Consider the following 12,540-nt stretch of genomic DNA (forward strand, 5'->3'; position numbering starts at 1 on the left):
CTCTTCTTTTGTTTTGAAGAATGTATTATTTGCCAGCATATAGTACATTAGAGGTTCTGAGACCAAAATGCAAACTACTGCTTTAAGGAGACAGAAAATTCCCAGGTCTGCTAAATGCTTACTGTACTTGATTAAATCTTAAAGAATGTGTCTGCCATGATCTGGGTTGGTTAATACCTCAGGAGAAGTACTAATAAAAGCAGATTAACAGAATATCAGAGACTAACATGTTTTGTTAGTGTTTATTCAATGAAGAAGAGAGCCTTAGCTACCAGTAAATCAGATCCCATCCGCGATGCCAATTATTAGAAAACTGTACCAGGTTATCGTAAGTTGATACCACTAAATATTTGATTTTTCTATCTCCTGTTGTTTTGATTTGTTCTCCGTGTAGTTTTCTGGTTATGATGTAGTTTTATAGTCAGGGAACCATAAAACTGGAGATGACCTCATGCAGGACTGTCTACAGAGAGAAAATTTGCTGAGCATGTAGATTCCTGTGACAATTATCCTTATTATTAATTAATAATTGGTGTCTGATTGGTGCTTCGTTATAGAGGAACAAGGTGCTTATATGTAGATTTGAATATTCTGGTTTCTCTGGCAGTTATTTCTGATTTTAAGTGTGTAAATTGGTGCTCTGGTTTTTATGCAGCAGTTTTTTAGCCGTGGCTAATTATCAGTCTTTCCTCAAGGTCCATATGTAGTGTGTTTAAAATCAGACTTTGGGACCTGTTAGGACAAAGGTTATATACATTCTGACCTTTAGTAAATTCATCAAGTCACTTGGGATATAGTATGACAGTTTATGCAATAACAAATATCTTAGCTCTGGAGATTACTAATTTTTTTAAATTAATAAACTTTATTTTTTAAATCAGTTTTAGTTTTAGGTTCACAGCAAAATTGAGCAGAAAATACAGAGTTCCCATACTAATTTTTAAAAAAATAAATTAATTTTTCAGTAGCTAAGAATAGAATTTCTTTGAAATTGAGCTTTTTTAAAAAAAATTTATTTTGAACCTTTTAAAGGAAAGCTGAGCTGTTGCTGCCATTGTAAAATAAATAGTCTCAGAGCAGGCAATGATGATCAAAATCATACCATTGACCATTAAACTGCTGGAATATGAGAGTGAGAATTTGGGAATGGGTTTGTTAGATGGAGAAAGTAGCAAGTAATATTGTTTGCTAGGGAATCAATAATAGCAAATAAATAAAAGGATTACCAAATAACATATTAAATACTCTGTTGATATTATACATTAACTTTTCATCATTATCTTGGGAAACTGATTTTCTTGGGTAGTTTCATTCAGACTTTTATTAAATACATCTACTGATAACTCAAGAGTAGAAAGAGGCGGGTTTTCGATAAAGGTCTTGTGATTTTTAGAGTTGAAATTAATAGTGGTTGTAAAAATAAAAATTAAAAGCAATTTAATTCCCTTTCTATTTGCAAATAAAATATATAGTGAAAATATTAAACACAAACATGCATAAGGAAAGGACTTTGGATAGTGAGGTTTTACTGTTATGTTTGTTTGCTGAGATATTTTTACTATTTTATTTTTGCATGTCTGCAATTGTATAAAAAATTTTTTTGCGGTGAAAATGTAGTATTTTTGCGATGAGGAAAATATTTACTTTTTAAAAAGTTAAGACAACCGAAAATGTGACCTAAAGGAAAGAATAACTCTTAAGATAGTTCTTTGAATTTTCTAAGTATTTTGCCTTATTAACTTATATAATTTTATTATATGTAAAATGAAATAAGAAAGCTGTAACTTTTTTCTTTATCTACTTAGAGAAGCTAAGTTGCCTTGTTACATGTGATTTTTATTCTTAGAGTTAGATTTTATTTTTTAATTAAAATCTTTCTATCAAAATTTATTTTAATAGTAATCTATAAAACAATAATATGTTACAAAATGTGATTTATTATGAAAAGTTTTCTTTACATTGACCTTTGTAGGAGCACAGTTATTTCATGAAACAAGGAGTATTTTCATTCTGAGATAGGTAGTACAATTGAAACAAGTCTTTGCTCCTTGTACTTGAAATCAGTGTCTATCTACCAGAAGCATTTGTGTCTCAGTGTATTTACAAATTATTTGGAGACACAAGGCTTTCTCTGACAATGAAGAGATTGACTTTAACTCTTCAAAGATCATTTATATCTCACGTTTTATAACAAGATAGAAATGTATGTATTAGTGGTTTGTGGCAAAGTGAAACGTTATCATTATCTCTGTTCTCCCTTTTATTTACTAGGCATTTTTATTACCAATCTGTGAAGCAGCAGCTATGAGAAAAGTGGTAAAAGTATATCAAGAATGGATCCAGCAAGAGGAAAAACCTTTGTTCATGCAAGAGCCTGAAGAAATTGTGATCTCTTCTTCAGACTTACCTTGCATTGACAATGTCACAGACCAGGATATTTCAATGGAAGAAGGAGAAAAGAGAGAAGAGGTAAAATTTTAAGACTTAGTATTTTAGTAAGGTTTAATAGGTAAGATTTTCACAAAAGTGTAATAATGTGTTAACACACATAGACTTACTAAATGGGAAGGTGAAGACCCTTTCAGTCTATTTTGCAATTTAGGTAATATAACAGTTACCTCAGTACTCTATCCCAAAGCTCTGTGATGTCACAACTTTAAAAAATTAATATTGAGGTTGTATAGTAATTCTTTGTCATTGTCTAGATCAAAATTAGATGCTATTATAAAAAGTGTAATATTTTAAACTGTGGTACTAGATCAAAATGGGTGTTGCAGTACATACTTCTTAGAGTGATTACCTAACTACAATTCCCCCTGGCCTGTCTTATTCTAGGAGTTGGGTACTCAGCACAAACCAGAATATTCTGAATTCATTCTTGGAAGTGTTTGCACTACAGCTGATTGCAGAATAAAAAACATCCTGACCTGCTAAGTAAGCTGGTCTGTGATAAGAAAGACTAGAGTTTACTCACAGAGGGAGAAAGATGCGAGAAAAGAGAGTAGAAGTAGAATTTGGGTCCCTGGTTCTATTTATTCCTTAATTCTTGTGTTTTGGTTGTTTTTAACCTCTGTCATAGGTCAGGTTCTCACCAAAAAGGTAGAGTCTGATATATATATATATATATATATCTTATTAAATATAAGTAAGTATAATATTATATAAAAATAATATCTTACTAAGATATATATCTTACTAAATCCAGATAGGAGCAATTTGGTAAAGTTTATTCACCCTAGTGGTTAATTTAACCTCATCAGTAGAATTTATCTGGGGTTAACCTATGTGTGAATAGGCCACATTCTACAGGGATTCAATGAATCAATATTTATGTATGTATAAGTGTAATATATATATATATATGTAGAGCATCCTCCCCTACTTCTAAGAAGGGGAAAAATGTAATTAAGAAATATAATTGAAGTAAATAAAATTAACCATGTAAATTGTGAAATAATATTCACAATTCAATTTGTTATGCACCAATAAAAATATCCAGTTTTTGCATCAAACTAGAAAATAAACCTGTCAATCTAAATAATTTGTTTTCCTCCCATTTTTTATCATGAATTTATAGCTCAGTACCGAGCCTACCCTGTGAAATTTACTGTCCTTAAATAAAAAATGATAGATAATGTAATCTATCTACATACATAATTTAAAAAACAAAACAGTGAAAAGGAAGAGGAAGGCAGGAAGGAAGGGTGATGAGGTGTGTTGTATAGGTGTGTTCTATTGGTTACTGAAATACTGCAACCAGTGTTGCCATTAGAGATAGAATTTTTCAAAATGCCAACAACTCTTGCTAATGGCATGAATCAAAAACAAAAGATATAATCCTTCATTTATTTATATTTCTGATAAATTCAATATATATATAAATCATTTAAAATTTGGTGTTAATTTTAAAATGGAGTTGTTATAGGTTCAGGTAATTCTAAATGGGTTTTCATTCACATAGTATTTGTGAAACATTTGAAAGACTTGTGGTATACAAGACAGTTTGTGTGTGGAGGACTGTCATGCACCTTGTAGTATGTTTAGAATTCTGTGGCTCATCCCATTCAATTGCAGTGGTATTCTCAATTCTTATGACAACAAAACTCTCCCACAGATTTCAAAGTGCTCTGTAAAACATGGTAATGCCCACGCTGAGAACTAGTGTTGGAGGTATAAACATGAAAAGACATCATGTCTACCTTCACATAACTTATTATTTAGCAAGAAGACAAACATGCAAAGGAGGTATTATAAAACAGTATTATTGCTGTGATCTTCAAGTCTGAAAGAGGAGTACTTAACTGTGCTTAGGGAAGGTTTCATGGAGGAGGTAGTATAATATGAAGAGCAGGTAACACATGGGAAAGGAGCCACACAGTGTGAAGAGCATCTACAAAGATGTGAGAGGCCTTGAAAATATTTTTATTTGGCTGTAGCTAAGAGCGGGTGTGAGAGAGAGGTAAGAAATATGAGATAGTCTAGTAAGAACTAGACTCTGTTCAGTAACTTGCATGCCATTGTCATGGACTTGATTACATTGGCATGGATAGTTATATATTTCAGAAGGATCATACCAAGCCCAGAGTGGAAGATAGATTGGAGGCCAGTTTGGAGGCAAGGAGACTGGTTAAGAAGTATAAGCAGAGTTCAGAAGGGAGATGATAAGTACCTGATATAGGATGGGGGCAGTTGCAATAGGAATATAAGGGAGAAGACAGATAGACGAGCTTCTTTGGTGGTAAAATCATTATGCCTTGATGATTAGTTGGCTGAGAGAAATGAGGAATGGTGAGGTGTCCCAGGTTTCTTTCTTTTGCAACAGGGTAGTTGCCATTCACACATGAATAGGAATAAAAAAAGTACAAGTTTGGTGGTGGTAGCAAAGGTGACTAGAGGAGTTGGTAGAATGGGGAGGACATGGTTAATAAACTTACTTTTAAATATCTTGAGTTTGAGGTGCTTGTGGGTCATTCAGGAAGAACTATTCAGAAGATAGGTGATCATAAGAGTATGGGGCTTAAGAGAAAGGTATAGACCATGGTATATTGTATTGGCTACTCAGAGCTGAGTTCCAGTACTGGTAATGGCAAAGTAGTTTGTATTAAACTAAACCTTTTGCATGTTACAATTATAAGCTCTAGACAAAATACTAAAAAACAAAACTATTTGAACATACTGATGAGTGACCAAAAGCAGAAAGAAACTAGAGAGAAACTTAAAGGGAACAACACTGAGTGAAATTTCTGTTTGTGTGGCTTTTCACCTGAGCGAACTCCCTAGTCTGTAAGACGTTTGACAGCTAAAACTCAAGCAGAAAGCTGCAGTTCTAGTGGTTTGAAGTATTAGTATTCTTCTACCTTCAGACAACAGAAATTTTACTACACTTAAGTAGGATAAATAAGAAGCTATTTTCTATTGTTTTATTTAAGTTATTTGGATTCTGGCATTTACTTTAGAATAGGATTCATCTCTTACAAAGCTGTAAATAATATAATCCTATTCTTGAGTGTGTAAGTGTACAGAGGGGAGGTTTATACATTGGATACATAGAAAAATGTCTATATTTGAAATGATATAATTGCTGGCTGGTTCTTATGGATGATTTTTTTACTTTTTTTATATTTTTGTCAATGAGAACCTTTTTTACAGTGAACATTCATTGCTTTTGTAATCAAATAAGACATCATGTATTTTGAGAAGATGCTCAATGGTGGGACCCAGTAATTTCCAGCTTCCTTTTCCAGCTTACTGACTTGTCACAGCATTCTTAATTATTGATATATTAAAAACTTGATATTTTGCTTCAGGAAAATGAGACCAGTATTGCTGATCATGTTAGAAATTCCGCTTGGGCAAAAAATGGTACCTACCAAGATGTACTTCATGATGCCTCTGAAGAAGCCATAGAACAAAACATACGAGCTGGTACCCAGGCAGTTTTGCAGGTGGATCACTTTTTGGTTATTTCTAAAAAATAATCATTAAATATTTCAAAAGTATAATTCAGTATTTCGGTATAGAATATAATTTTTTAAATGTAATGAATTCACCCACATTTATCAGTTATCATTATGCCATATTAATTTTATTTTTTTCTTAACTTTCACTTCATAATATTGATAAGTTTTATGTATTTTTCTAGACGGTTTTTAAAAATTTTTATAAATTGTGTCATGGTATACTGTTGTCTGCAACTTTTTTCATTAACCATACGTTTTCGAGATTTGTTGTTGATACGTAGCCATAATTCATTCATTTTGACTACTTTGTGGTATTACAGTTTATGATTATTTCACATTTTATTTATGCATTTTTCTATTGATGGTTTTTTAAGTTGTTCCCAGTTTCTCACTATTCCAGATAGTGCTACGTTGAACATTCTTATATATGTATTTTTTTGCGCATGTGGGAGAATTTTCCTAGGATATATTCCTAGAAGTGGAATTACTGGGTTGGAAGATTGGTACATTGTCAGCTTTACTTTACTATTATTGCCAAATTGTTCTCCAACATGGTTATAATAATTTACATTCCCTCCAGTAGTGTTTGTGAGTTCTCATTTCCTTATATCTTCCCCATTACTTCTGTGGTCAGATTTTAATTTCTGCTGTTCCTATACATGAGATAAATGTTATCTCCTATATTTCAAAGTTTGTGTTTCCCTGTTTTAATTTGCTCTTCCTTCATCGCTACTGAAATCAAGCATCTTTTCTCATCTATGAATGGCCTGTTCATATGCTTTTTCCGTTATTCTGTTGGGTTATTTGTCTTTTTCTTATTGATTTGTAGGAGTTCATTATATTTACTCATTTTTTAAATCAGACTGTTCTTGCCAAGGCCACCTGTAACCTCCACATTGTTAAATCAAATGGACATTTTTCAATCTTAATCTTACTAGACTTGTCAGGAGCATTTTACAGAGTAGATCATTCTCTCCCTGTTGAAACCCCTCTTCACTGGACCTTCAGAATAGCATACGCCTTGTTTTTCTCCTAATTCACTAGCCACATCTCAGAATTTTTTAAAACTGATTTTTCCATATCTCTCTGGCCTTTTCATGTTGAAGTGCCTAGGAATTCACTTCTGGATCTCTTTTCCGCTTATACTTATTCTCTTGCTGATTCCTGTTGCTTTAAATGTCATATATATGCTGCAACTTCTGAATAACATTTTATCTCTAGTCTGAGACCTCTCGTTTGAACTCTAAAAGTCCTGAACTCAAGTGTTTAAATGCCAAGTTGGCATTAGACGTCTCAAACTTGACATGTCTAAAACTTGGCTTCTCATCTTGCTTCACAAATGTGCTTTTCCTGTAGTTTTCCTCGTTTCATTTAATGGCAGCTCTTTTTTCCAGTTGCTCAGGCCATCTTGTTTCCTTTCTTTCTTTTATATCTTACATCTAACTTGACAACACATTCTGTCAGCCCTCAGAATGTAGGCAGAATCTGACCCCTGTTCAGCACTCATGCTGCTTCGTGTGTCCAGGCCTTCAGAATCTTTCATCTGGATTGTTGCAATAAACTCCTAGTTAGTATCCTTGCTTCTGCTCTTGCCAACCCATCGTCCTGGTATATTCTCAACACAGTAGCCCAGGGATCCTGTGAAATGTAAGTCAGATCACATCATTTTCCTGCTCAGAATCCTCCAGTGGCTTTCTATTATCACTAAGTATAAAAGCAAAAGTCTTTCTAATGGTCTATAAGGCTGTCCATTATTGCTACTCAGATTGTGGTCCATAGACTAGTGCTGGCCCACCTTGATTGCCTGTTCGCTTTCTTTCCTGGTACTGATGTATACATTTTTTCTATTTCTTAGGTCATTTTTGACAATTCCTGTTTTGTCTACAAAATAATGAATTTTATTAAATTTTTAATTTTATTGGCATTGTTATCCACTGAACTATCATTTTAAAATTCTCTACTGGATTTATAGTTATGTACTTTATTTCTAATGTTTATTTGTGCCTCTCTCTTGCTTTCCTTGGTCAGTGTTGCTAGACTTACAAAGGTAGCTCTTTTCACTATTTTAATATTAAGTATTATTTAACAGTATTATTATTAAATATTATTAATATTTAATCTTTTCACTAACTTAATATTCTTTCCTCACATGATTTTACAACTATATTTTGTTACGTAGTTCATCCAGGGGATTTAAATGAGAATTATGGGTATAGAAGATGTAAATGTCCTAGGTTCACGATAGATGTAAGTTCTGTTCCTCCAAAGTGTCTTTGAGAACCTTTCCACATACCTGTCACCATTATAACTTTGTCCTCAATAGCAAAATACAATTAATGATTTGATTATAATGAATTTAAAGATACATATTGATGGATCCTCATTAGTAGTACTGTACTATACAGTCTATTACCAAAATAGATATTCGCACATAGTCAACAAAAATGAAAAAAGAGAAGAGATGGTTTTGAACACCTCATTCAGAAAATTCTTCTTGATTTAGGTATCATCTTTTATCCTAAACTATTTGTATTTTTTATTGTTCTTTTCATTTTATGACAGCGATAGCATTATTATATTAAAACTCTCAGTGTTAAGAAATGCTATTTTTCACTTGGTTTATTTTCTTTGGGTACCTAGTAGTAATTTTATAAACATAAAAATAGACAGGTTTAATGAGTTTAAATATCAGATATCAAGCTAGTGGTAGATCTAGGGTTAGAAATAACCTACAGTCTTACACTTTTAAGTTTGTTGTAGATCACCTAGTGATCAGCATCTAAGTTTTTTCTTTGAATGAGAAATTTGCCATTGAAATTCTATAATGAATGGCTAATAATTTCTTTTATCTTAGGTGTTTATTATAAACTCATCAAACATATTTCTTCTTGAACCTGCAAATGAAATAAAAAATCTTCTGGATGAGCACACAGATATGTGTAAACGCATTCTTAACATTTATCGGTTCATGGTTGTGCAAGTATCAATGGACAAAAAGACTTGGTAAAAAACATTTATCCTTTATTTTTTATTGTGTATATGAGTATAGTAATTTTTAGAGGAATAGTGTCTGTGAACAGGGCTTGTTACAATATTTTGGAGGCTTTTATTATTGAATGAATGAATGAATATATTTTGTGATAATCATGATGACGACCATAGTCTCCTTCACTTTATCTCAGACATCTTTGATCAAACCTTCCACAAGATCCTTTGGATTATCTTTCTAAAGTGGGCATATGATGACCTCCCCGGCCCTCCTCCCAGCCCCCCAGAATGAATGCATGCATGTATGTATGAATAAATGAATTTATGCTTGTGTAAATGAATGAATGAATAACTAAATGATTGAATGTATAAATGCCTGATGCTTCAACCTGACATTCAAGGCCATGTACAGTCAGGCCTCTGTCTACTTTTCCAGCCCTCTCTCAAACCTAAACTCCACCCAGCAGGATGGGATCCTGCCTCCCAGCTTTATCAAATGGCTCCTTCCTGAGCACACTGTGAACTTTTCTTTAGAATGCCTCATTCCTGTTGTCTTTTCCTCTTGTCACTGTAACTGTCCTTAGATTCCACCTTCCTTTTTCCACATATCCTAACTTATATTTTTTACCTCACTTCCTTTCATTCTGTATTTGTACCTCTGTTACAGTTCTTGTCAAAATTGTTTTAATTCCTAAATTACTTTATAAATGTCTCTTTACCTCACTGAATTGAGAGGCCCTAAAAGGTATATACTGGCTGTCTTGTTTTTATATTTCCTACATTTCTTAGAATTGTACCTTATATATTATTGGTACTCTATAAATATTTGTTTAATTGAGTGGAAAAATAGGCCTTTTGGGGAGATGAGAAGAGCAATTCTTCAGTTTTTGTAAAAATTATACATGTTCAGTGTAAATTTCAAAGAAAAATTTTAAAAAGAAAATAAAAGTTGCCCAAAGGCTCATTCTCTAGAGGTAATCATTGTTTGCCCTCTGGTGAACATCTGGTTCACCACACCACACACACAGTCACGTAGTATTATGCCATATGTGTGTACTGTTATTTTCTTAACCAGTCACCTATTGATGGATATGTACTTACTTCATTTTGTTGTTGGAGGAGGGGAGGATGATGAACATCCTTATATGTATATAATTTTCCTCCTTTGACTCATTCTTAAAACGTGAGAGTACTTAGTCAAAGAGGATGCCTAATTTATGTTTTGCTACATAGGGAAAAATGGCTATATTTTGAAAAAATTAACAGTATTAATATAGATACATCTAGAAGTAGTTATTGTTATTAACCTATTTGGAGTACTTTTCTGTGCCAGGTATCTTTTTAAGCACTTTACATGCATTTTCTTTTTTAATCCTTGTAGCATCCTATGAGATAGATGATATCTCTATTTTACATGGTGATTCAAGTTCCCTTGAAGTCATAGCATTATGAGAGATTACTCACATATTTACACTGAATTTATAAGACTTTGTGAATTAAAATCATTATTGTTATATTACAAAGTGAAAGGTTATCTGATATATAAGTGAGTTATGGTTTGACCACAAATCAGATAAGACTTATTTGGAAAATCTATACTTTATTACGTATATAGTTGATTTCAAATAGCTTTTCATTTCATATTGCTGAGCTAGAAGCCTAAGATTACAAATGTGGTACTTGTGATTTTTATCTTATGAATGAATGCATGCATTTGTTTGTTAATAAATTCAGAATATTTTTAATTGAGTGATACTTTTCTATTTGATTCTGCCCTCACTTCCCAGAAAAGCCATGACATCTAGATCTAGGATCTGTTGCTGCCTCTGCCACATTTCTCACATAGACTGTCCCACATATTGCTATGGCTAGAATGGGTCTGTGATAACTCAAAGAGGAGGAGGCTGTGATAGGGACTTGTGCTGTTAGCCTGGCTGTGCACCCAACTCAAATCCCCTTGTCAGCCTCTTTTTCATGTGTGGTTGAATCAATTTTCAAATTATCAGGTGCACATAAGGTAGTTTTATGATATTAATAGTAAGCACCTGGGAGAAAGAGACAAGGTAAGAATAATATTAGGATTGGCTTGACTTGGGGTACACAAGAGGAATAAAGAATTAAAAAATTGGCCAAATTAAAAAGGATGAAAGAGGCAGTAGAGTGATGGTCCTTGATTGCTTGTCAGGGCTCATTGTGATCTGTTAATCTTAAAATATCATGTAGTTTTTTTAAACTGAACCTGGTACAGTTCTAGATATGTGGTTGTTCTCCGTATTGTAAAGATGGATTAGATGGACAGGCATCAAGGTAGAACTGTATTGTATAGATAGATGAGTGTTCTTGAGATAGCTCCCTAAGGTCGCTACGTGATTGTGGGGTAGCAGCACAGGAACACTCTCCACATTCTCACCCCCAGTTCATCAGCTTTTGCATAAATTTTTATTTGATGAGAGAGTTTTATAGCTGAAAAATGGTTTAAAAATGGCTGGTATAGATTTATAAAATGGAATTTTAAATTTCAATATTTAAAGAATTTTAAAAATTTGAAATATTTGGTATTTGAGTTATTGAAAGATAATACCATCTTTATAACAAATATTAATTTGAAAATTATTCATTAACCAAAAGCAAACATGCAAGAAGGAAACATTAATTAATTTTTTTACTTTAAGGGAACAGATGCTGCTTGTGTTGCTCAGAGTCACGGAGTCTGTACTGAAGATGCCATCACAAGCTTTTCTGCAGTTCCAGGGGAAAAAAAATATGACCTTGGCAGGTCGACTTGCAGGACCACTTTTCCAGGCAATAAAAATAAATAAATAGATAAATAGATGGATAGAAATGTGTTTTTTTAAGATTCATTGAGCCATGAACTTGTTATCTGGGGAAAAAAAGCTTTAAATCAGAGATCATTTCATATTAAAGGATCTCTTGTAGAGCTAAATTATAAGTTGCTTATCAAAATAGGCTATTTACTATATATACAATAAGAGTGTAGGAGTGGATGAAGTAGCAGGCCTGTGAAAAAGGTGTTAAAACAGGTTGATGATATTTACTTTATCTCTTGTGTGGCACACTTATGCATGATTCCAGAAAGCTGCCAGAGGGCTTCATGAGTAATGCCCCTATTGTTTGCTTTGTGAGTTTCCAAGTGTCTGGAATGTCAGAAAAGCAAAACTTTCTTTTAAATTGTTCTGTAGTAATGAAAAAGTAGTAAATCATCAAGATTCTTTCTTATCATGCTATTCCATAAGACGTTATTCTCTTCACTTGTTTATTTGAAGTGACAGTGGTAGTTTAATTGTATAGGGATTGCATGTTGTGTTTTCCAACCTGAGGATAGAGTTCTGACTTTAAATGTGTTATATAGATTCTTTGGAAAATAAAAAGCAAAATAATATTTTCTTAAGATGACACATTAAATACAAATACATGGATAAAATAGTTCTTTTTTTTTTTGTGAGGAAGATCAGCCCTGAGCTAACATCCATGCCAATCTTCCTCTTTTTGCTGAGGAAGACTGGTCCTGGGCTAACATCTGTGCCTATCTTTCTCCACTTTCTATGGGACGCCGCCACACCATGGCCTGACA

General features: G+C 33.0%; 1 protein-coding gene across 8 annotated transcripts in view; it reads left to right on the top strand.

Annotated features, from left to right (window-relative positions):
• RALGAPA1 (Ral GTPase activating protein catalytic subunit alpha 1) overlaps positions 1 to 12,540 on the top strand; it is a 241,377-nt gene that overhangs the window by 71,440 nt on the left and 157,397 nt on the right. For all 8 annotated transcript variants that reach the window (XM_087422563.1, XM_087422573.1, XM_014792116.2 and 5 more), the window contains exons 11-14: positions 2,272 to 2,469; positions 5,808 to 5,945; positions 8,815 to 8,963; positions 11,621 to 11,750. In XM_087422563.1, the coding sequence (XP_087278689.1) occupies positions 2,272 to 2,469; positions 5,808 to 5,945; positions 8,815 to 8,963; positions 11,621 to 11,750 (615 nt within the window). The remainder of the gene's footprint in view (positions 1 to 2,271; positions 2,470 to 5,807; positions 5,946 to 8,814; positions 8,964 to 11,620; positions 11,751 to 12,540) is intronic.

This window comes from Ceratotherium simum, chromosome 3 (genome assembly GCF_057802395.1).
Source record: "Ceratotherium simum simum isolate JZ-2026a chromosome 3, ASM5780239v1, whole genome shotgun sequence".
Lineage (NCBI taxonomy): Eukaryota > Metazoa > Chordata > Mammalia > Perissodactyla > Rhinocerotidae > Ceratotherium > Ceratotherium simum.